Raw genomic sequence first — 25,764 nt, 5'->3', positions numbered from 1 at the left:
GGCTCCATCATCTGCCTTCTTGGGCGTTTGCAGTTTGCCCATCTAGGATACCCCAACTCTGAGCTTTGCACATAAACCCAGACTCCCCTGCTACTCTCTCCTGGACTGTGTGACCTTCTCTTGCACAGCTTACTCTGCTGGCCACACTGACCCTCCCTGACCCTTGGGTCTTTTTCTGCCTAGTGGTTTGCTGTCAGTGACTGACCGTGGCTGTAGAATCGTGAGCTACATGAAGAAATCTCTTCGCTTGGAAGCATGCAGACCCTCTTGAAACACTGTAGGGTCTCTTCTTGCTAGGGGAGCATGCACATTCTCTTATACCACTGTAGGGTCATTGGCTGGTGGAAAGGGGGCTCCATCCATCCAGCACTGGGGACTGCATATATCCAGGTAATTGGACATCCACTAATTTCTGCTTCCCATCTTGCCACATGGTCCCCACTGCAAGGGTAAGGAGGAAGGAGTCTTTCAGGTCCTTCCATTGAGCACAGAGAAGTGAGGTAAGTAGAGGAGATGCCAGAACTTCTGGGCTTGCCATCTCCTGTGCAGCACAAAGACATTTGTCATCTCTGTGCCTTATTTTAGGGCCTTCTTGGAAATGCACAGGTCCCACTTGACTTTGAATGTTCCATTGCTATAAATAAGGAACTCTTCTCAGTTCAGTGTGGGAAGAGGGGATGGAGAGCTGCAATTTGGTCCCAAGCCTGCTGTTTGCTCCAAGTATCGGCCAAATCCATTTTACAAGCAATTGGCATTACGGTTATGGTTGATGGTATCATAAAACCTTGGCCCTGATGCCCAATGCCATCATGACTTTCCCGACAGCTCCGTCTTAAGGCTGCTGTTTCGTGGCAGTCAAGCCCATGGAGGCTCAGCAACCTCTGTGGGTAACAGGAACATTGGCACTTACAGCGATAATAAAATCCCGAGGAAACCCAATGCATTCTCATAAGCTGGCAGGACGAATGTCACCTCCCCTATTAATTATGCAAATGCAACCTGAGTCCTGGCTGCACTTAATTTCCCCACTTCCCAAGGATTAAGTTTGTCACGAGTGAAAAAACCACTCTATAAATGTCACCTTGTTGGTTTGGTGGCTACAAGCTGTCAGATAGCCAAGTTATCAGTTGGGAGTAATTAATGGGCTTGTGGAATTTTTTTGTTGTTTATTCTTTTTTGTTCTTTTTGCAAGTATTGTCATTTCTGGCCAAGACTGAACTTCAGCTGTCAAACCAAGGGCCCGGACAAGTCTGGTGGGCCTGGGCAGGGTGTGGCCTGGACAGGTCTGATAGCTGCTCCCCAATGGATATCTCCTTTAGAGAAGTGATGAGGAGGTGTGAGCGGCACTCATTTCAATTGGCTGATCACCCTGTTATACCATGGTTGTGCTAGTGGAAGCGGGACGTGTCTGGAGAGGTATGTCAGCATGTACCTACAATAGTGGCAGTGATGGCAGCCAGCTGGGACCTGAAACACAGAGGGACCCTGAGGCCAGTACTCACGGTGCCTGCGTAGTGAACGAGCTCGAAGTGGGCCTCGGGCCCCTTGCCCTTGCCCCCCTTGGGCTTCAGGAAGTTGCTGGACTTGCCCAGGTGATTGTCATACAGGGCTGCCTTGAACGTGGCATCGGTGGCTTTGGGGAAGACACACTGTTCCTCCAAGATGGAGAAGATGCCCATGGGCTGGGAGGGAAGGGAACAGGGTGATGTTAGAGGAGGTTGCAGGTCCCAAAAGAGGTCAAACTGGCACTGAGCCCAGGGCCAGTGTAGAGATGCATCAGACACCCACGTGGCCATCCAGGAAGCAGGACTCTGTCAGTGACATCTGGAAACAGTGCCTGGTGACATCTGGGAACAGTGCCTGGTGCTCTGTGGCCTTGTCATTAAACACCATGGCCATTAAGACTTGAAAGAGGCTGAATTCATCGAGTCCAACAGAAGGGAAGACTGAGATCTGAAGGGACCAGATAGCTTCCCAAATGCTAATCCCACTAAACAGTGGCCCCTGGCAAGCTTGGCCTTCTGAAAAATGGGGACGTCAATGCCACCTGTGCTCTTTGCTTTTGTTTTTTTTATTTAATTTATTTGTTTTGAGACAGAGTCTCGCTCTGTCACCCAGGCTGGAGTGCAGTGGTGCGAGCTCGGCTCACTGCAACCTCCGCCTCCAGGTTCAAGTGATTCTCCTGCCTCAGCCGCCCAAGTAGCTGGGATTACAGGTACCCGCCACCACACCCAGCTAATTTTTGTATTAGAGATGAGGTTTTACCATGTTGGCCAGGCTGGTCTCAAAACTCCTGACCTCAGGTGATCCACCTGCCTTGGCCTCCCAAAGTGCTGGGATTACAGGCATGAACCACCATGCCTGGCCACAATACACATTCTTGAAGGGGACTATTTGCTGAGACCTTCCATGGATGTGGTTATAGGCGAAACTATTGTATTGCCTGGGTCAGAGCCTGACTCTGCCACTCACAGGTTGTGGGACCTTGGACAAGCGAGTTCCCTTCTCTGTGCCTCAATGTTCCCATCTGTGAAATGGGTGTAATGAAAGTATCCCCTCCCCCACATACAATAGGTTGTGATGATCCAGTGAATGGTGGCATACAATAGCCCAATGAACAGTAGTCATTGCAGTCACTTCAGTACCCATTTTGCAGATGGGGAGCTAGAGGTCATACCAAGGAAGGTCATCAGTGGTGTCACTGACTTCCCTGAAGCCAAGTGCCACCTCCCTGCATGCACCAGTGACATCCCTTGGCCCTGGCCTCTCTCCAAGCCCCTCCTTTGAGAAGCAAGTCACCTTTTCCAGGAGGTCGATGCAGGCCTGCAGGTCGAGGCCAAAGTCGATGAAGACCCACTCGATGCCTTCCCTCTTGTACTCCTCCTGCTCCAGCACGAACATGTGGTGGTTGAAGAACTGCTGCAGCTTCTCGTTGGTGAAGTTGATGCACAGCTGCTCAAAGCTGTTGAACTGTGGTGGCAGGAGGGCAGAAAGAGGGGTGTCAGCACCGGCACAGAGAGAGCCTCTCCTAGGATTGAATGAAGTGACCAAAAGCAACACAAAACTTTGCAGAGGGCCCACTGGTGTCAGGCACTGCCCTAAGTGCCTAACAATGGCCATTTAGCACCCTATGAAAAGCAGCTCTCTGTTCCCTCCTCTACAGAGGCACAAAGTGGTTTAACACATGCCTCCGGCCACACAGTATGATGTTCAGACCCAAAATCCAGGCAACCAGACTTCAGCCCTGGATGGTAGACAGGTAGATGGTAAAACCCTGTCTCTACTAAAAATACAAAATTAGCTGAGCATGGTTGCACATGCCTTTAACCCCAGCTACTCGGAAGGCTGAGGCGGGAGAATCACTTGCACCCAGGAGGCGGAGGTTGCAGTGGGCTGAGATGGCTCCACTGTACTCTAGCCTGGGCAAAAAGTGTGAAGCTCTGTCTCAAAAACAAAACAAAACAAAACAAAAAACACAAATAAAAATAAAAAAAGAGATGAGGTCTCACCCTGTTGCCCAGGCTGGTCTCAAACTCCTGGGCTCAAGTGATCCTCCCACCTCTGCCTCCCAAAGTGCTGGGATTACAGACATGAGCCACTGCATGCGGCCCCAGTCTGAATAGAAATCATTGAAGAAAGAACCATTTTCTTTCCAGGGATGGAAATCACTCGAAATGCTCTATGGATCTGAACCCCATATGCCTGAGGGCAGTTTGTCTTTTTCTCTGTAGTTTTTCTCCTCCTCATCTGTAAGATGAAGGAGTTTAAGGGGTGATATGGTTTGGCTCTATGTCCCCACCCAAATCTCATCTCGAATTGTAATCCCCACATTGGATCATAGGGCCAGATTTCCCTCATGCTGTTCTCGTGATAGCAAGGGAGTTCTCATGAGATCTGATGGTTTAAAAGTATTTGGCACCTCCTGCCTTGCTCTCTCTCTCCTGCCACCATGTAAGACGTGTCTGCTTCCGCTTTGCCTTTCACTGTGATTGTAAGTTTCCTGAGGCCTCCGCAGCCATGCAGAACTGTGAGTCAATTAAGCCTCCCTTCTTTATAAATTACCCAGTCTCAGGTAGTTCTTTATAGCAGTTTGAAAATGGACTAATAAAAGGGGTTTACAAGCTTTTTTTTTTTTTAATGTGGTGAGCTGATAAATCAGCTCTTCTTAAAAACCAAACCCCTGATTTATAGTGTTTGCCAATTTCCATGGTGTAAATATTCAAGCCATGGCTAATTTCAAGCTATCAACATGATGTCAACTGGCTCACAGAATTCCTGAAAATAACACAATCTTGTTAGCCAGTACAGGCTGGCTTCAGCACACCACTCATCCCATCCTTAAAGTTCACACCATTCTTTATGACTTGGAACCATACAAATGAAGCTGGAAATTTCTGGAGTCCAAAAGTCAGAGATCCAGTGGCAAACCGAGATTGGTCTGCCCCAGGTCCAAGGTGAGAAACAAGAGAACTTTATAACTTATACAAGCAAAAAAGTAGCTTACATAAGGAGGACAGCCACCCCAAAGCAAAAACCAAATGCAAGGCCAGGCCCACCTCAAAGATCTCAAAGCCAGCGATGTCCAGCACTCCAATGAAGAACTGCCTCTGCATCTTGGTGTCCAAGGTCTTGTTAATCCTGGCCACCAGCCACTTGAACATCTTGTCGTAGACAGCCTTGCCCAGAGCCCCAATGGAGTTTTGGCACTGTTCCATGTTCTGACCTTTTTGCACAAACTCATTGCCGACTTTGACCCGGGGCCTGGTGATGCCCTTCTGCAGTTCACCAGAGTTGAGACCCATGAGATGGGCGACTTTGTCAGCCACTGAGTAGAGATGGAAAAATGAGGTGAGTGCAGGGAAGATGTTGCCATGTCCAGGAGAAACCTGGCAACATCTCTTGTGGTTCAGGGATGGGGAGAAAGGCAGGGTGGAGGAGATCCCATTTTGCCAATGAGAAAACAAAGACGTGGTAGTTTCTACACTTGCTCAAGGTCAGGTGGCAGCTGGGCAAGGTGGCTTATGCCTGTGATTCCAGCACTTTGGGTGGTTAAGGTAGGAGTTTGAGACCAGCCTGGGCAATATAGCAAGACCCCTTTCTACAAACAGAAAAAAAATCAGCCAGGTGTGGTGGCGTGCACCTGTAGTCCCAGCTACTGAGGAGGTTGAAGCAGGAGGATCATTTGAGCCTAAAAGGTTGAGACTGCAGTGAGCCACAATTGCGTGACTGCACCTCTGCACTCCCACCTAGGCAACAAACCGAGACCTTGTCTCAAAAAATAAATACAAATTAAAACAACAACAACAACACAAAACCAAAATTACGTCTTGACTCTCAATTGTGCCTTTCTGAAAATATCAATGTCTGAACATACATGGTTTGCAGCCACATAGAGCTGGCATATCCCTGAAATGGTCACAAAGCCCTGGAAAGCAGGGAACTCCCCACACTGGCCACCTTGTCTCTGAGCAGCCCCAGCCCCAGCACCCACCCTCAGTGGTGTCCACTTCAGCTTGCTCCTCTCTGGGCTTCTGCTTGAACTTCATGTTCCCAAAGTGCATGATACCTCCCGTCAGCTTATACACGGCCATCTTCTCCTCGGCACTGAAGCCCAGCACATCAAAGGCTTCCTGCAAAGCAACAGAGAGATGAAGTCACATGACCCCTGGCCTCTCATTCTACATAGTGGAGGCCACGCCAAAGGGCCACTGTGGCAAGGCATGGACGCTGGAATTGGACATCCCCTGAACAGGGAGAGTTCTGTTTTCCTCCCAGGGGCCCAGATCAGATGTTCTGCAATATAGTCATTTTATTTATTTACAATAACCTCTCTGGCTTCTGTTTCATCATCTGCAAGATGGTGATGATAAGGATAGATCAGAATGATGTGACAACGTTTAGTCCAGTGCTTGGCACATAGTAAGTGCTCAAGAAAGGGAGGTATTATTATTGTTATTTTATTTTATTTTTTGAGATTGGGTCTTACCTTTTTGCCCAGAGTAGGGTACAGTGGCACGATCATGGTTCACTGCAGCCTAGAACTCCTGGGCTCAAGTGATCCTCCCACTTTAGCTTCCTGAGTACCTGGGATAACAGGTGCGTGCCACCACACCTGGCTAATTTTATTTATTTATTTATTTATTTATTTATTTATTTATTTATAGATGGAGTCCTCCCTCTGTTGCCCAGGCTGGAGTGCAGTGGCACAATCTCTGCTCCCTGCAACTTCTACCTCCTGGGTTCAAGTGATTCTCCTTCCTCAGCCTCCCAAGTGGCTGAGATTACAGGCATGCACCACCACGCCTGGCTAATTTTTTGAACTTTTAGTACAGACGGGGTTTCACCATGTTGGTCAGGCTGGTCTTGAACTCCTGACCTCAAGTGATCCCCCTGTCTTGGCCTCCCAAAATGCTGGGATTACAGCTGTGAGTCACCATGCCTGGCCAGTTATTTTATTTTATTTTTTTTGAGATAGAGTCTTACTTTGTTGCCCAGGCTAGAGTGTGGTGGCATGATCATGGCTTATTGCAGCCTAGAACTCCTGGGCTCAAGTGATCCTCCCACTTTAGCCTCCTGAGTAGCTGGTTATCGTAACAGGTGCGTGCCACCACACCCAGCTAATTTTAAAATTTTTTTTGCAGAGACGGGGTCTTACTATGTTGCCCAGGCTGGTCTCAAACTCCTGGACTCAAGCAATCCTCCTGCCTCAGCCTTCCAAAGCACTGGGATTAAAGGTGTAAGCCACCGTGCCTGGCACTATTATTATTGTTAAGGCTTCATGCCAGGTACTAGGTGAGGGGAAGGCAAAGATAAATCAGGAATTGATTCTGTTGTCCAAGAGGAGAGAGAACCTAGTACACAAATAATCCTAACAGGAGTCATGAGTGCTGAGTGTTGTAAGAGGAGCCAGAGGGTGTGGTGGGGACCGGAAGAATGACAGAGTCACTTCTAGCTGGGCTGGGGAGGAGGAAAAGTTGCATGGGGTTGATGGCCCCTGAAGTCCCCACGGAATTCTAGTTCGACTCTGCAAAGAGAAACTCAGCTTGCTAAAATGGGCTTGGAATAAAACGCTGACTGCAACCCCAGAAATCTCCAGGGAAGATCTGGGCAGCTGTCTGGCAACTCTAAGTGGGCTCTTGTCCCCACCGCCACCCCGATCTAGTGGCCATGCACGCAGAGTCCCAAGCCTTCTCCCCGTCCTGTTCCAGCTCTGCCTGCCCACTCACGTCTGTGATCTGCAGCTCCTCCTTGTCGTCCATGTTGTCCACCGTGGTGACGCCTTGGCTGACCCAATGGTATTCCTTAGGGTTGGGGACCAGCAGCAAACTCTCTGCCAAGAGCAGCAAAGCAGGTTAACCAATGGCGGACATGCGGTTTTCTTCTCTGCCATCTCTAACCTCTCCTCCCTTTCTCCCTCCCTCTCTCCATCCCTTCTTCCTTTCCTTCCTCTCTCTCTCTCTTTCTCTCTGTCTGTCTTTCAACAGGGTCTGGCTCTGTCACCCAGGCTAGAGTGTGGTGGCACAATCATAGCTCACTGCAGCCTTGAATTCCTGGGCTTAAGTGACCTGCCTGCCTCAGCCTCCTGAGTAGCTGAGACCACAGGTACCACCACACCTGGCTAATTTTTGTTATTTATTTATAAAAAAAATTTTTTTTTGAGACGGAGTCTCGTTCTGTCACCAGGCTGGAGTGTGGTGGAGCAATCTCGGCCCACTGCAACCTCTGCCTCTCAGGTTCAAGCGATTCTCGTGCCTCAGTCTCCTAAGTAGCTGGGATTACAGGTGCGCACCACCACACCTAGCTAGTTTTTGTATTTTTAGTAGAGATGGGGTTTCACCATGTTGGCCAGGCTGGTTTTGAACTCCTGACCTCAGGTGATCTGCCTGCCTTGGCCTCCCAAAGTACTGAGATTACAGGTGTGAGCCATTTTTTATTTTTTGTAGAGACAGGGTCTTGCTGTGTTGCCCAGGCTGGTCTCAAACTCCTGGGCTCAAGCGATCCTCCTGCCTTCGCCTCCCAAAGTGTTGGGATTACAGACATGAGCCACTGCACCTGGCTGAAAATTGCATTTTTATGTGAAGTCTCCCAATCTCAAAATGCTGTTAATTTAAAAGTATACTTTGTCCAAACAAATAAAGCCCACCTATGGGTGGGGACTGGTACTCAATGCCCTTATTTCTGGCTGGGTTAGGAGGTGTGTGTGTGTGTGTAAGACTGAGTCTTCATCCCTCCTCCCACTTTATGTCTGGGGAGGTCTGCCGTGGACCATTGAGCATGTTGGCACCTGCACAAGGGCATCCAGTTGAGTGGGTGAGTGTCCTCCACTCTCTGAGCTGTGTGCCTGGTGTATGCTGTGTCTGCCAAGAGGAGAGCCTGTTGGGACTGTGCATGCAAGCACTGGCAGAGCCCATCGTGGTCTTGGGCTGATCCCCGTGCTGCTGCCTGAGCACCAGGCTCAGAGGCAGCAGGTTGCAGACACAAACGGTTTAAAGCCTCACATCTCCTGTTTATATCCCAGATTTTGCAGGTACTCAAAGCTTCATCTGTGAAATGGGCCCACAGTGGTCCTCATCTGGCTACTATGAGGATGCAATGCAATGTGCAAATAGAACTTGGAGAAAGTTCCCTGTAACCCATTCACATGACTTTGTTTGTTTTTGAGATGGAGTCTTGCTCTGTTGCCCAGGCTGGAGTGCAATGGAGTGATCTTGGCTCACTGCACCCTCCTCCTCCCAGGTTCAACCAATTCTCCTGCGTCAGCCTCCTGAGTAGCTGGGATTACAGGCACCTGCCATCATGCCCGGCTAATTTTTTTTGTATTTTTGTAGAGACGGGGTTTCACCATGTTGGCCAGGCTGGTCCTGAACTCCTGACCTCAGGTGATCCACCTGCCTCTGCCTCCCAAAGTCCTAGGGTTACAGGCATGAGCCACCACACCCAGCCCCATTCACATCACTTTAAACTGAAGACATTATCACAGAACCCCAGGAGTGACACGAGACTCCCTACACATGGGAATTCTTTCCTTATGGAAAAGAAGAAAAGCAAGGTCAGGGGCAGGTGGATAGACATAAAGGTCTTTACCAACAAGTTCAGGCTTCTTGTTTGAGAGAATCTGGTAGAAGATGTGGTAGCTTCTCTCGGCTGCTTGCTGTGAGATGACACGAGATTTCTCTAAGAGATCTGAAAAAGGTGTGAAGATCCTGGTGAGTACACAGCTGTTTCCCTGGAGTTCAGGGCTCCGTACAAAGCAGGAATCCCCTCTCCATAAAGCCCAGAACAGGCACCAGTGGTGGTGAGCCCCACGTTTCGCTCTTCCCAGACAGGCAGCCTCCAGGGACCTGACTGTCACGGAGGGAGTCCTGGGAATGGGGCCAGCCTCCTGGGCACTACTAACAGGCTGCAATCAGAAGGACCTCCCACTTGGTTTAATGCTCCTCTGTTGCTGTTTCGAAATTCCTGTATTATTATTACGATTTTTAGAGACAAGGTCTTGCTGCATTGTCCAGGCTGGAGTGCAGTGGTGTGATTATTTATTTATTTATTTTGAGATGGAGTCTTGCTCTGTTGCCCAGGCTGGAGTGCAATGGAGTGGTCTCGGCTCACTGCAACCTCCGCCTCCCAGGTTCAAAGCAGGAATCCCCTCTCCTTAAAGCCCAGAACAGTCACCACTGGTGACTGTTCACTGCAGCCTCTAACTCCTGGGCTGAAGCGATCCACTTGCCTTAGCCTCCTGAGTAGCTGGGACTACAAGCATGTACCACCATGCCAGGCTAATTTTTCACATTGTTTTGTAGAGATGGGATCTTACTATGTTGCCCAGCTGGTCTTGAACTCCTAGGTTCAAGCAACCCTCCCGCCTCGGCCTCCCAAAGTGCTAGGATTATAGGCATAAGCCACCTCGCCTGGCCTGAAATTCTTGGTATTTTTTAACAAGAGCCCTTCATTTTCATGTTGCACTGGGCCTCACAGATCATGTAGCTGCCCAGACAAACCCTCCAAGGAGGGCCTGACTTACAGCTCTCGATGTCGGCTCCAGCCAGTTTCCCTGTGGTTCCAAAGTGGATTCGGATGAACTTGCCCTGAGCAAGGAAGAGAAGGGAGGGATCAGGAGGGAGGTCGGCCATAGCTTTAGAGCAATAAGTGGCCCAGAGTTGGCCAAGGGTTGCTGATCGGGGCCTGCGGGGATGTAACCGGGCTCTATTGCAGTAGTGGATTTCCCACGAAGATAGGCAGAGAAGCACACGGACAGGTCTCGGAGCTAAATCTAGGGTCTGTGGTTTGGGGCATTTGTCAGGGAGAGAAGTGCCAGCAGGAGGGCTGCTACCCTTTGGAATTCTGTGTAGAGACCAGGCACCATGTGAATCTGGAGCACCTCCCATGCTTCTTTATCGGGAGATTTCCGTGTCATTCCTCTCTCTGGCTTGCATGGCAGAGCCATCAGTAAATTCTCCTGGAAACAGGACTCTCTCTCTCTACCTCGGCTGCTCCTGGGCCTGTCTGCACTCACCTCTGTTCCTCCTCTCACCCCCTGCCAGCCCTGTTTTCCCAGGCTTCGTGCAAGCTCACTGCGCTCTGCCGATGGGAAGCCCCAGAGGAGACGTGGGAGTGAGGGAGACCAGGCCAGGGCATCACTCCTCTCTAGTTGGCGTCTCAGGGTGCCTCTGTGACTGCAGCTCCCGCCAGATAGCTGCACTGGTTTAAGAACCCACTAGGACCCTAGGACAGCACCTCTCTTATGTCCCTCCAGCGTGGAAGGAGGTTGCAGCTTCTTGCTGCTGTTAATCTGTCTCCCCAGGTGACCTCCCAGCGCCTCCACCCTTATTGTCGCCAAGGTTCTGCATCAAAGCCACTTGACTTAAATATTAATACTAAAGAGGGTTCTGTTTGCTGATTAGATACTTTTTACCCCCCACCCCCACCCCCGAGACACGGTCTTGCTCTGTTGCCCAGGCTGGAGTGCAGTGGCATAATCTTAGCTCACTGCAACCTCGACTTCCTGGGCTCAGGTGATCCTCCCACCTTAGCCTCCCAAGTAGCTGGGACTACAGGCATGCATGGCCATGCCTGGCTAATTTTTATTTTTTATAGAGATGGGGGCTGGTCTTGCTATGTTGCCGAGGCTGGCCTGGCAACTCTGCCTGGGCTCAAGGGATCCTCCTGCCTTGGCTTCCCAAAGTGCTGGGATTACAGGAGTGTGCCACTGTGCCCAGCCTCCTTCTTTTATGCTAATAGAGATTTTGTTTTTTTCTTTGTTGAGAAATGTAAGACTTGGATACATCAAAGAAAACCAATTTCTGAAGGGAAAAAAAAAATCAAAACAAAAAAAAGTTAACCCTGTCCGGGTCTCTGCAGAACCCAGAGAATGTTTTCGTACCATTGAAAAATTCTACGTGCTTCATAATTGATGTTTTGATACAAAATGACCTGTGAAATTTGCAATTTGTAGTTCTCGGTGTTGAGGCTGATTGGACCGGTTAGGAAGAGTCTTCAAATCTTGCACTGAATTCCACGAGGGATTATTTGTCTTTTGAATTAGTTTTGCCTCGTTGCCAATTTGATTCTGATTGCTGTGCCTTAAACATCTCTGGGAAGGGGATGTCTTCACTTGCCCCACCCCTTTGACCTTAATTTAAACCAGCCTCAATTTCTTTACCTGGGGCGGGGTCGTGACACCTGTCTCACCACCCAGGGGGCCTCTCATGCAGCCCCCATACTTACGAAGCGAGAGGAGTTGTTGTTCCTGGTGGTCTTGGCGTTCCCGAAGGCCTCCAGCACGGGGTTTGCCTGGATGATCTGATCCTCCAGAGACCCCTGACGCAGAAAGAAACCCAAAGTTAGTTGGCTGCTGCCTGGGAGGCCAGGGCTGAGGGACTGGGCTTGCAAATGACAGTGGCTCATGTGCTGGGAACCCAGGAGGAGAATGGCCTTGGGGTGGCCAGAAAATCAGGGCCAGAGGGGCTGCATGTAGTAACCTGGGAGGAGGGCCCCTGCCTGACAGCGTCTGTCCCTCTGTGGCTCCATGACACTGGGACAGGCACCTGGGGACATGGGCCACCACTTGGACTTGATCCCTAGCTACTGTTTCCTCACTCTGCTGTTGGCAGAGAGCCCTCTGAGCAAGTCTGAAACCCCTCCCTACACATCCCCCCGCCCCTTTTTTGACACAGGGTTTTGCTCTGTTGCCCAGGCTGGAGTGCAGTGGCGCTATCTTGGCTCACTGCAGCCTCCAACTCCTGGTCTTAAGTGATCCTCCCACTTCAGCCTCCTGAGTAGCTGGGACTATAGGTACATGCCACCACTCCCAGCTAATTTTTAAAGATTTTTGTAGAGATGGTGTCTTGCTATGTTGCCCAGGTTGGTCTCTAACTCCTGGACTCAAGTGACCTCCCACCTCAGCCTCCCAGAGTACTGGGATTATAGGCATGAGCCACTGTGACTGGCCTCTGTCGGCCTTTTACAGTTGCCTTAGCTGGCTGCCCAGCTAAGGCTCTTTGTGCCCCTGGGGCAGCCAGGGCCTGCAGAAGCCACTTAACAGGCAGCGAACTTTCCCGTTTCTCCTCTGCCAAGTACAAGGGGCTCTGCTACCTGTCCCTCTGGACGCAGACATGGCCTGGGGCAGCAGAACAAGTCCTCGGGGAGAAGATCCTGATTTATGGCCACCTTCTCCCTGTGTGACCCCATCCAAATCACTTCGCTCTAAGCCTCAGTCTCCTCATCTGTAAAATGGCCCTAAGCTGTGAGCAGCTGTGAAGATTGAAGGGTCGCCACTGTGTGTGTCTCAGAAGCCTGAAGACGGAAAATAGACCCTGGGCCCACCCAGTCAGCTCTACCTTCTTATCTGTGGTCTGTTTGCCAGTTCCTCCGATGTTGGCAAAGTACTGGATGACCTTCTTTGTGTTCTCAGTCTTACCAGCACCAGATTCTCCACTGCAGGTGGAAAAAAAGAGCAGACAAGAGAAGCAGGAAGAGGGGGCAGTCAGCCGCAGAGAAAAGAAGCAAGATCAGCCTGGCCAACAAGGTGAGACCCCATCTCTACTAAAAATACAAAAGTTAACCAGGCACAGAGGCTCATGCCTATAATTCTAGCACTTCAGGAGGCCGAGGTGGGAGGATCACCTGAGGTTAGGAGTTCGAGACCAGCCTGGCCAGCATGGTGAAGCCCCGTCTCTATTAAAAATACAAAAATTAGCCAGACATGGTGGCACGTGCCTGTAATCCCAGCTACTCGGGAGGCTGAGGCAGGAGAATCGCTTGAACCCAGGAGGCGGAGCTTGCAGTGAGCCGAGATAGTGCCACTGCACTCCAGCCTGGACCACAGAGTGAGATTCCATCTCAAAGAAAGGAAAAGTGCTCTTTTCTTTTCTTTCTCTCTCTCTCTCTCTTTTTTTTTTTTTTTTTTGAGAGAGTCTTGCTCTGTCGTCTGTGGAGTGCAGTGGTGTGATCATAGCTCACTGCAGCCTCAACCTCCTGAGCTCAAGCAATCCTCCTGTCTCAGCCTCCTGAGTAGCTGGGACTACAGGTGTGCACCACCACACTGGCTAATTTTTTGTAGAGATGGGGTCTCACTATGTTGCCCAGGGTGGTCTCAAACTCATGGGTTCAAACGATCCTCCTGCCTCAGCCTCCCAAAACCCTGGGATTACAGGTGTGAGCCACCACACCTGGCCTCAAAGGTACACATTTCTGTTCACATTTCACCCCCTAGCTAGGACAGACAGGCAGGTGGGGAGGTCCAGGAGACAGGGAGGCCACCCCATCAGTTTAGCAGGTGCAGCCTCACCCGCCCTGCTAAGCCCACTCACTGCCTGCAGAGTTCCAAACAAAGTCCCACAATTAATTCTAGGAAGGCTTGATTATATGTGTAAGACGCAGATCTAATTATATGTGTATAGACTGAGAGATGGAAGAGACACTTACGTGATTAGCATAGACTGATTTTCACGATCTGTAGGGAAGAAAACAAGAAACAGGAAGGTGTAATTAGGAAACATTTAGAAACTAGGCATTCAACAATGCCCCAGCCAGTCAGGGCTTCCCCAGATTCCAACTGGCTTAGATCGTGGCCTTGGCTACACTTGGAGGCCAAAATCCAGGATCCTGTGGGATCTGTGGCCCCGTGCCCATCCCTGCAGTGTACACCCTTGCAGAAAGGATCAGGAATTTATCAGCCACTCTTTCTACCAGCCCAGAGTTGCCATAAAGCTACCCAGCCCTAAGCAACATAAAGAGAAATGAGGACAAAAATCACAGAGGGCTGGACAGCATGACTCATGCCTGTAATTCCAGCATTTTGGGAAGCTGAGGCTGGAGCCCAGGAGTTCAAGACCTGCCTGGGCAAGATGGTGAAACCCTGTCTCTACAAAAAATTAAAAAATTATCTGGGCATAGTGGTGCATGCCTATAGTCTCAGCTACTCAGGAAGCTGAAGCAGGAGGATTGCTTGAGCCCAGAAGTTCTAGACTGCGGTGAGCTAAGATTGCACCACTGCACTCCAGCCTGGGCAACAGAGACCCCATCTCTTAAATACAAATCATGGCCTGGTGCGGTGGCTCATGCCTGTAAACCCAGCACTTTGGTAGGCCGAGGTGGGTGGATCACCTGAGGTCAGGAGTTCACAAGCAGCCTGCCCAACGTGTTGAAACCCCATCTCTACTAATAATATAAAAATTAGCTGGGCATGGTGACACATGCTTGTAATCCCAGCTACTTGGAAGGCTGAGGCAGGAGAATTGCTTCAACTCAGGAGGCGGAGGTTGCAGTGAGCTATCGCACCATTGCACTCCAGCTTGGGCGACAAGAGTGAAACTCCATCTCAAAAAAAAAAAAAAAAAAAAGAAAAAAATCACATAGAGGAATCACTATAATATGCAGCAAAGATCATACAGGTAATAGTTAAGAACATTAACTTGAGCTCTGAGCAAGTTACTTACCTACTTACCTTGGCATCCCATGGGTTTGTGAAGCTTAAATGAGATAGGGTGTGAGGTAGGGCTGGTGCCTAGCAAGTGCCCAGCACACTCACTGAGCCCTGGCACCCAGTAGCAGCAGCTGCTGCTCAACATTTAGCAAAGAACTTCAACTGGTGGCTCAGGGTCAGGGTTAGGATGGGGTATCACAAAGTCTTAATGCGTCTGAGGGTTAGGATGGGGTATCACAAAGTCTTAATGCGTCTGGAGCCACAATGGCAAAGGAAGGCTTGTCTCCCGCCACCCCTGCCCCAGCAAAGCGAGCCCACCCTGACGCACCCATGAGCATGTCGTGGTAGGCGTTGTCAGAGATGGAGAAGAGGTGAGGTGGCATCTCTGTGCGCTTCTTGCCCTTGTACATGTTGGCCACACGGGCCCCATAGATGGGCAGCCACCTGTAGGGGTTGACTGTCACGCAGAACAAGCCCGAGTAGGTCTGGTGGGAGGGAGGGAAGATGGTCAGCTGGTTCTTCCTCCTGGTACCCTTTTCCCCCAGTGAAGTTCCCTTCAGGCCCCAGTTTATCAAAGAGCAAGCTGTGAAGAAGGTAAGCTTTCTGTCGGGTGTGGTGGCTCACGCCTGTAATCCCAACACTTTGGGAGGCTGAGGCCGGTGGATCACCTGGGATCAGGAGTTTGAGACCAGCCTGATCAACATGGTAAAACCCTGTCTCTACCAAAAATACAAAACAATTAGCTGGGAGTGGTGGTGCGCACCTGTAATCCCAGCTACTCGGGAGGCTGAGGCAGGAGAATCGCTTGAACCTGGGAGGCAGAGGTTGCAGTGAGCCAAGATTGTGCCACTGCACTCCAGCCTGGCATCAGAGTGAGACTCCGTCTCAAAAACAACAAAAACAACAAAACTCAGCCCTCTGGAGGCAAAATCTTATGAGTATCTGAGTCTGTTTTCATTAAGCTAAATAAGGCTTATCTTTAATATATATTTGTTTTTGTTTTCTTTTGGTTTAATTACAGACACTCCTCAACTTAAGATGGGGTCACATCTAGATAAACCTATCATATGTTGAAAATATTGTATTAGAAGTCGATTTATGATATTTTCAACATATGATGGGTTTGATCATAAATCGAGGAGTGCATTGAATGTGTATTGCTTTTGCCCCATCATAAAGTCGAAAATCATTAACTTGAACCATTGTAAGTTGGGGTCCATCTGTATTTGAATAGGTAACACTGTCACTGTGGCAACATATATACTGCAAAGTATATACCACTTGCTCCCTGTCCACCCCTACCCTCACCACAGGTAAATGCTGGGCTAGTTTCTTTTGCTCCCTTCCATATATATATATTTTTATTTATATATAGTTTGTGGACGGAGTCTCATTCTGTCACCCAGGCTGGTACAATGGTGCCATCTGGGTTCACTGCAACCTCTGCCTCCCGGATTCAAGTGATTCTCCTGCCTCAGCCTCTTGAGCAGCTGGGAGTACAGGTGCACGCCACCACATCAGGCTAATTTTTGTATTTTTAGTAGAGATGGGATTTCGCCATATTGGCCAGGCTGGTCACAAACTCCTGACCTCAAGGGATGCACCCACCTTGGCCTGCCAAAGCGCTGGGATTACAGGCGTGAGCCACTGTGCTCAGCCTATAGTACTGTTTTATATTTTGCTTTTGCCACTTAATATATCTGGCTTTCCATGAGAGTCCATCGAGAGATGTCTAGGGTGATTCAAAAGCTGTGGAATCTTCACTGTGTGGATGCAGCTCCCTACTTGTGGCAGCTAGGTTTGACCACCTATCTTTTTCTTTCTTTTTCTTTTTCTTTTTTTTTTTTTTTTTTTTTTAGAGACAGAGGCTTGCTCTGTCTCTCAGGCTGGAGTGCAGTGGTACGATCATAGCTCACTGCAGCCTTGACCTCCTGGGCTCAAGCGATCCTTCCACCTCAACATCCCAAGTAGCTGGGACTACAGGCATGTGCCTACTAAGCCTGGATAATTAAAAAGTTTTTTTTGTAGAGATGGGAGTCTTACTGTGTTGCTCAGGCTTGTCATGAACTCCTGTCCTCAAACAATCCACCCATGCTGGCCTCCCAAAGTGCTGGGATTACAGGCATGAGCCACTGCACCCAGCCTTGACCTCCTCTTAAAAAGAGACCCCAACTTTCTTTTCACTCCAAGATTGCAATTTTGTAGGAAATCACCCTGTTTTAAAAAAAAGAACAGGAAGGCCAAGTGCAGTGGCTCATGCCTGTAATCCCAGCACTTCGGGAGGCTGAAGCAGGCAGATCACAAGGTCAGGAGTTCGAGACCAGCGTGAGCAACATGGTGAAACCCTGTGTCTACTAAAAATACAAAAATTAGCCGGGCATGGTAGTGCATGTTTGTAATCCCAGCTACTAACAGGGCTGAGGCAGGAGAATCGCCTGAACCTGGGAAGTGGAGGTTGCAATGAGCTGAGACTGCGCCATTGCACTCCAGCCTGGGCGACAGAGTGAGACTCCATCTCAAACAAACAAGCAAACAAACAAACAACAAAACCCCAGAAAAACCAATTACATCATTAAATAAATGAACAGCAGGAAGAATAAGTGAAGATAGGAAATGGCCAAATCTATGAATCTTAAATTTCCCTTCTCCTTGCTGGACAGTCACATTGACCTCTAAACCCTCCACCAAATACTTGGTTTCAGTTCAACTTTAAACCCTTCCATTTTGAACCAAGTAAGAATAACTGCTCCCCATCCACCCCTCTCCCTGCCACCAGCTTCTCCTTAGCATGACTGGGATATGCTGAATTTTCAAAAGGAAACTTATTAAGTAGAAACTGATCCACAGGAAAAAAGACTAAAGAGATGATGAAGGAAACCCAATGGAACAGCTGAGAGTATGACACACGGTGTCTCATCCCGGGACGCCAGCCATGGAATCACTCTTCCCCTCCAGCCTGTCTCAGCTGTGGGGTGGGGGCAGACAGCAGCCTGGAAGCCAGTTACCTCCCTGCTGTGGTCAGGAGGAATTGAGAGAGAAGCAGCTGGGAGCAGCCCTTGCCAGCTAGCGTTGTTGCACTAGTGGCTCTATCGAGGCGCTTTAATGTAGGAGGGGACTCCCTGCCCTGGTCTCTCAGGCTATACTCCACAGAGCCTGCAGTCCCTTGGCCCAAAGTCATGATGTGGTCACCCAGGAGGAACAAGGGCTTGCATGCAGAATAGCCCCAGGTAAGCCCTGGCCCTGAGCTTGACCTTTGAGCCTGCATCTTGACATTCTCAGCCTAGGCTCCAGGCTCCAGGCTCAGCCGGGAGTGGGTGTGACTCTTTCTCTCTCTCTCTCTTTTTTTTTTTTGAGATGGAGTCTCGCTCGGTTTCCCAGGCCGGAGTGCAGTGGTGCAATCTCGGCTCACTGCAAGCTCCGCCTCCCGGGTTCCCACCATTCTCCTGCCTCAGCCTCCTGAGTAGCTGGGACTATGGGCATCTGCCACCACCCCCGGCTAATTTTTTTTGTGTTATTAGTAGAGACGGGGTTTCACCGTGTTAGCCAGGATGGTCTCAATCTCCTGACCTCTTGATCCACCTGCCTCGGTCTCCCAAAGTGCTGGGATTACAGGTGTGAGCCACCGTGCCTGGCCGGGTATGGCTCTTTCTAGACCTGGGGTCCAAGGATGCCCTGCTAACCTCCAGACTTAGCAAATATCTTCAAGAGCTTTTCAGAGAACTTCCACCACCACCTGGGTCTATGGTGCTGCTGGGGCCTGAATCTAGAACCACAGTAGTATTAAAGCAGGATGAATCTGGGGTCACAGAAGCCCTCTTGGCTATAACCATACGCCCAGGGAGGGTGAACTCCCGGCAGGCCCTTACCTGGGAATCAGGCTGCACCTTACCTATTCCTACCAGATAAGCCTCTTTCCTTTTTAGTAAAGACATCTAGAGAGGCAAACACCAATACATCCTTAGACAACCCATTTTGGGAGTTAAGCTGCAACACCTTCAGAAAATCATCTTTCTGTCTTACGATTTCCAAGATGCTCAAAGGACTGATTGTAACTCACTCTGGTCATCATGTCAGACAAAGTGAAACTGAACTTCTTCAAGGATGCAGTCTGTTGTCCTTCCTAAGTGCCTCAGGCTACAATTACATCACATTTCCTCAATGTTTGTTGGATGGATGGGTGGATGAGTGTTTTGATGAATGATTGAATGGATGGATGGATATTTGGATATTTGGTTGGGTGGATGAGTGGATGGATGGATGAATGGATGGATGTTTGGTTGATGGATGGAGGGATGGATGTTTGGGTAGGTGGATGAATGTTTGGATGTTTGGATTGATGGATAGATGTTTGGATGGATGGATAGGTGTATGGATGTTTGGATAGGTGGATGAATGTTTGGATTGATGGATAGATGTTTGGATGGAGGGATGGATGGATGAATGTTTGGATGTTTGGGTTGATGGATAGATGTTTGGATGGATGGGTAGATATTTGGATGGATGGATGGGTGTTTGGATGGATGGATGGGTGTTTAGATGGATGAATGTTTGGATGGATGTATGGATGGATGAATGGATAGATGGATGAATGGATAGATGGATGGATGGACTTCTAATAATGGCACATGAAGTCACTAGGGGAAAAGTGATGTTTTGATTTGAGTTTGAGGAAGAGGGGTGGAGCCTGAGGAGGAAGATTTTTGGGTGACAGCCTCAGCAAAATGTGTTTCAGCTGCTCATGGATATGGTGCCATTACTGAGATGCCGAAGGCTTTGGGTGGAAATTCTTTTTTTTTTGAGACGGAGTCTCACTCTGTCGCCCAGGCTGGAGTGCAGTGGCCAGATCTCGGCTCACTGCAAGCTCCGCCTCCTGGATTCACGCCATTCTCCTGCCTCAGCCTCCCGAGTAGCTGGGACTATAGGCGCCCGCCACCTCGCCCGGTGGCGAGTTTTTTTTTTTGTATTTTTTAGTAGAGATGGGGTTTCACTGTGTTAGCCAGGATGGTCTCGATCTCCTGACCTCGTGATCCGCCCGTCTCAGCCTCCCAAAGTGCTGGGATTACAGGCTTGAGCCACCGCGCCTGGCCTGGGTGGAAATTCTAACATGTCAGAAATGTGGTCCCTGTGCCTTTGTCTAAGTCGTAATGTGTATTGAGAGCTGGGCAGGGTGGAGTAGCCACCCCCCTCCTCATCAAAAGAAGAGCAGAAGATCTGCAGTCACTCCTTCCTCCCCATGCTCACCCCATCCCCAGCACTCACGTAGATCCTCATGTTGGTGTAGCGTTGGCGCAGATTGTCTAGGACACTGGCCTCATTCAGGAAGGTCATGTCTGCCATGTCGCTGGCCTGGTAGAATTTGGGTGGGTTCATCTGCTGGATATCATCCTTCTTCACAGTGAGTGTCTGGGGAGGGTCAAGACACAGCAGCACAGGCATCAGGAAATAGTGCCGTACCAGGCATGGGGCATCTGGCCCAGGTCACCACACACCCTCTGGAGTCCCAGAAGGAGATGGAGCGGAGCATGCAGTGGACCCAAGTCCTGGTCCAGCCACATCCCCCTGCGTGTCCTGTGATGGGGAGGCACTTCTGAGGCCAATGCAGCTTCAACTGCCTCCTCTCTGAAGTTGAGATGACAGTAGTCTCCTTGGCAGGTTGCTGGGAGAATTATATGAACTGAAGTAGAATCATGTAAAAATACCTTATAAACTATGACGTTCCCTCCCTATGTTACAGAGAACCTCTGGGCTGTGCTTCTTTTCCAGCCAAATCCATCCTGATAGATGATCAGAGCTTACTCTTTGATCCCATGAACACTTTGCAAAGATGTGACTCTTGGCTCTCTGCCTTGAGAGTTAGCGGTGATTTCGAAATAGCAATGAGCTTTTCCATTTCACTTTTTTTTTTTAAAGACTAAGTGCAGTAATGAGAAGGGTGGGTGGAAGAGTGGAACAAGGATTTTGATCTGTAACTGACCATGAACAATTAATTGAGATAACTCACTACCTTCAGACCAGCCAAACTTCTCCATTTTTAAATTTTTAATTTAATTTTATTTTTTGAGACATAATCTTGCTCTGTTGCCCAGGCTGGAGTGCAGTGATACAATCATAGCTCACTGCAGCTTCGATCTCTTGGGCTCAAGTCATCCTCCTGTCTCAGCCTCCCGATTAGCTGGGACTACAGGTGCACACCACCACGCCTGGCTAATTTTTAATTTTTTTTTCTAGAGACAAGGTCTTGCTATGTTGCCTATGCTGGTCTTAAACTCTTGGCCTCCAATGATCCTCCCATCTTGGCCCCCAAAAGTGTTACAGGTGTGAGCCACCACATTGTAGCCACTGTTCCTTTTGAAAAAAAGACATTCCCTTGCTCCCTCCAAGCCACCTTCAAGGATAAAACCGAAAGCAAGCAAGAAAAGAAGAAAACAAACAAAACAGCAATGAGTGTTCATCAGTAGGTGTGTTCGCGCCTGTGCCATGTGGGCAGATCTCTTCCCCATGCTGCACCCCAATTTCTTCATCTATAAATGAAAACTAGGCCAGGTGCAGTGGCTCATGCCTGTAATCCCAGCACTTTGGGAGGCCTAGGTGGGTGGACCACTTGAGGTCAGGATTTCGAGATCAGCCTGGCCAACATGGCGAAACCCTGTCTCTACTAAAAATACAAAAATTAGCTGGGCGTGGTTGCGCACTCCTGTAATCCCAGCTACTTGGGAGGCTGGGGCAGGAGAATTGTTTGAACCCAGGGGGCGGGGGTTGCAGTGAGCCGAGATCATGCCGCTGCACTCCAGCCTGGGTGACAGAGCAAGAAAAAAACAAAACAAAAAAACAAAAACTAGTGCCAGCTCTTAAGAAGCTCCAGCATCTGGGATCAAAGCTGAAGACACACAAGCTGGAAAACAAGGATCTTTTGGCTGCCTGCAGCCTTAGATGTGAGGCCTGAATCCATACTGGGATTTCTGGGACTTTTAATAATTTATTAGTACAATAGGCAGATAATTTGAAATCTTGACAGTTCTGGAAAATCCACCCCCACTCCCCGTAATGGTTACCACACCCTTAGTAAATCAAGCTGTTTTTTGTTTGTTTTTGTTTTTCTGAGACAGAGTCTCACTCTGTCACTCATGCTGGAGTGCAGTGGCATGATCTCAGCTCACTGCAACTTCCACCTCCTGGGTTCAAGCAATTCTGCCTCAGCCTCCCGAGTAGCTGGGATTACAGGCGCAGGCCACCATGCCCGACTAATTTTTGTATTTTTGGTAGAGATGGGGTTTCACCATGTTGGCCAGGCTGGTCTGAAACTCCTGACCTCAGGTGATCCTCTCTGCCCGGCCTCCCAAAGTGGTGGGATTACAGGCATGAGCCACCGTGCCTGGCCTCAAGCTGGGTTTGGGGTTTCCAGATCTCTGGTCCTCGTCCATGTGCAGACACTTCACTTTCAGTAGAGGAATGGAGAACTCGGCCTTTATTTTAGAAGCCAGGGAAGTCAGCGTCGTAGGCTCCATCTTTTCTGTCCCAAACCCGGCTGGCCAGCCCTGTCTGCTGCAGATACTCAAGGAAATTATGTTGTCCCTAAATGTGCATCCAAACTTGGATGCACTCTGGGTCTCCACTATCATCACCCATCATTTCTCACAACACTGCAGCACTCTCCTCTCCGAAAACTATGTTTCTCCTGGGAATCAAGCTTGACTTTCATTCAAACCCATTATAGCCGCATCTTTTCACCACTGCTCCTCTCAAAGGCAGGAACAGATAAAAATATAGCTGTTGCCGGTTCTGATCACTGAGGTCTCTGGCTTCCTTTTTTTTTTTTGAGACAAGGTTTCTCTCTGTCACCCAGGCTGGAGTGCAGCAGTGCAGTCCTAGCTCACTGCAGCCTCAACTTCCTGGGCTCAGGCGATCCTCCTGGCTCAGCCTCCCAAGTAACTGGGAGTACAGGGATGCACCACCACACCTGGCTAATTTTTTGTAGAAAGGGGGGCCTCGTTATGTTGCCCAGGCTGGTCTCAAACACCTAGCCTCAAGCAATCTGCCTGTATCGGCCTGCCAAAGTGCTGGGATTACAGACTTGAGCCACCGTGCCTGGCCTCTGACTTCTTTTAATCGAGAAATTAACCAGGGAATGGACCTCGCAGGTGCTAACATATTTATTGCTGAAGACTCATTGCTTTGTGTGGTTTTTTTTTTTTTTTTTTTTTTTTTTTGTCTTCTTTGCTTGCTTGCTTTCAGTTTTATCCTTGAAGGTGGTTTGGAGGGAGCAGTGGAATGTCTTTTTTCTTAAATGGAAAAGTGGCCGGGTGCGATGGCTCATGCCTCCCTCTTGGCAGCCCACCATGGAGAGATGGAATGGTGTCATAGAGGGGGCATGGGCATATGAGCCAGATACAGTGGGTTTGAATCCAAGTTCATCATTTGCTATTTTTTCAACATGCACAGGTCACCTAAAGTGCCCTTGATCCTCATTTTTCCTTCTCTGCAAAATAGGGTCAATAAATCCTACCACATAAGATTGCCAAAAGGATTAAACAAAGTGTCAAGTGCCTCACCAGGGGTCTGCCAAGAATATAAGAGACCCCTGCCCTTACCCATTTAAGATAAACCAAATTTTTAAAATTCTAATAAATTTTTTTTTTTTTTTTTAAATAAAGATAGGGTCTCACCAAGTTGCCCAGGCTGGTCTCAAACTCCTGAGCTCAAGTAATCCTCCTGCCTCGGTCTCCCAAAGTGCTGGGATTACAGGCGTGAGTCACCATGCCCAGCCTAATAACCCAAATTTTCTATCCACTCTCTCAAGTCATATCTCACAGTCAGACGTAGTGTGGGCCAGCAGAGAGAAGGGTGGGTTGGTAAACCACCTGTCTGAGGGGAAGCATCCCTGATTTACAGCATGTGCCCATTTCCGTGGTGTAAATACTTCCATCATGGCTGATAGCAAGCTACCCAAGGTTTAACAACTGGCTGTAAAGTCCCTCATTGTTTAGTGTTGGGGTCCTTGCAAACCATCACAAGCCAGGTTGGATCCCTGCAATCCAAGAGAAGCCAGGTTGGGTCCTTGCTAGCCATAGTAAGCTAGGTGGGTCCCTGCAAGCCATCACAAGCCAGGTTGGGTCTTTGCAACCCATTAAAAGCCATCACAAGCCATCGCATCCAGCACACCACCGCCATGCTCCAAGGGACCTAGGAACCACCATCTGTTCTTCATGCAGCTGAAGAGCTCAGCCAGTGAGCCAGGGTGTTCTGTACCCTCTCTAATGCCCCTCATGCCACCAGGGGCCATGGCACACAGTGACATGATCATGAGTGACATGCTCACTCTCATGCTTAGAAAATAGCTTCCACTTGAGAGCCGTTTGAGACATCAAAGGTAAGTAACTCTCATGATCATCCCTTATGCACAGTACTGCTTTAGAGTCTATGAAGTGCTTTCATGTGTCCTGTCTCGGAATCTCTATTGTGATATAGCTCAGAGAGGGAATGCATCTTGCCCAGGACAGCACAGCTTGAGTGTAGGCGAGTCTGGATTTGACCCCAGCACATGGGACTTGGAGGCACCTGCTCTTTCTGCCACCCTGCCTTCTGGGCAGGAGCATGCCTAGAAGAGGCCTGGGTGCCTGCCACTTGGTTTCATCCTGGAGATCGAGACCCACTCACCTGGTTGGTGATTGTCTTCACGGTGACTTGGTCACCCTGTTCAGACTGGATCTCCCCAGCGACGAAGCCTTCTTTCTCATCTTTGACCCAGCAGGACCTCTTAATGTCATAGGGCTTGTTCATGGCTTCAATCCTCTCCTTTTCGGGAGGTGCCAGGAAAGGCATAGGATCCACATCGTCCCCACACTCCCCTTTGTACCCACCAGGCATGGTAGCTTGGTTGAAGATGGAGCAGGAAGGAACTGAGGGCGGGAACCAGTACTTCCCTGGGTGCTGTGGGGGGAAGCAGAGACAAGCTGCTGAAGCTGGTGGACAGGCTGGAGGCAATGTCCCGAGAAAGATAGAGGCTTTCTTCTCTCATGTTCCTTGTCTGTCTTGGTGCCATTAGGCTTTCATAACCAAGAATAAGAAAGAAGCTAATTGTTCAGCCACTGTAGAAAGCAGTATGGAGATTTCTCAAAGAACTTAAAACAGAACTATTATTCAACCCAGCCATCCTATTCCTGGCTATATACCCAAAGGGAAAACTAAGTCATCCTACCAAAAAGACACATGCACCTGTATGTTCACTGCAGCATTATTCACAATGGCAAAGACATGGAATCAACCTAGGTGGCCATCAGTGGTGGATTAGATAAAGAAAATGTGGTACAGGCCAGGTACAGAGGCTCACACCTATAATCCCAGCACTTTGGGAAGCCAAGGTGGAAGGACAGCTTGAGCCCAGGAGTTTGAGACCAGCCTGGGCAATATAGCAAGACCCCATGTCTACAAAAACATTTAAAAATTAGCCAGGCATGGTGGTGTGTGCCTGTAGTCCTAGCTACTCTCAGGGCTAAGGCAGGAGGATCGCTTGAGTTGGGGAGGTCAAGGCTGCAGGAAGCCATGATTGTACCACTGCACTCCAGCTTAGGTGAGAAAGCGAGAACCTGTCTTTAAAAAAAAAAAACCTCAAAAAACAGAAGGAAAATGTGGTACATATACACCATGGAATATTATGCAGCTGTAAAAAAGAATGAAATCATGTCCTTTGCAGCAACATGGATGCAGCTGGAGGCCATTATTCTAAGTGAATTAACATAGAATCAGAAAACCAAATACCACATGTTTTCATTTATAAGTGGGAGCTTATAAGTGGGTACAGACAGACATACAGATAGAAACAATAGACAATGGGGACTACTAGATGG

At 49.1% G+C, this 25,764-nt stretch overlaps 1 protein-coding gene across 1 annotated transcript in view; it reads right to left on the bottom strand.

Annotated features, from left to right (window-relative positions):
• MYH16 (myosin heavy chain 16) overlaps window positions 1-24,784 on the bottom strand; it is a 74,757-nt gene extending 49,973 nt beyond the window's left edge. Inside the window, 13 exon segments of the mRNA NM_001431097.1 lie at window positions 1,503-1,682; window positions 2,800-2,970; window positions 4,557-4,825; window positions 5,492-5,630; window positions 7,227-7,330; window positions 9,085-9,183; window positions 10,019-10,082; window positions 11,722-11,814; window positions 12,834-12,930; window positions 13,921-13,948; window positions 15,249-15,405; window positions 20,180-20,323; window positions 24,575-24,784. Of these exon segments, the coding sequence (NP_001418026.1) occupies window positions 1,503-1,682; window positions 2,800-2,970; window positions 4,557-4,825; window positions 5,492-5,630; window positions 7,227-7,330; window positions 9,085-9,183; window positions 10,019-10,082; window positions 11,722-11,814; window positions 12,834-12,930; window positions 13,921-13,948; window positions 15,249-15,405; window positions 20,180-20,323; window positions 24,575-24,784 (1,755 nt within the window).
• Between the last annotated feature and the right edge of the window lie 980 nt (window positions 24,785-25,764).

Source organism: Macaca mulatta, chromosome 3 (genome assembly GCF_049350105.2).
Source record: "Macaca mulatta isolate MMU2019108-1 chromosome 3, T2T-MMU8v2.0, whole genome shotgun sequence".
NCBI lineage: Eukaryota > Metazoa > Chordata > Mammalia > Primates > Cercopithecidae > Macaca > Macaca mulatta.
Note: the sequence above shows the minus strand (reverse complement) of the source record. Positions and strands in the feature narration are given on the sequence as shown.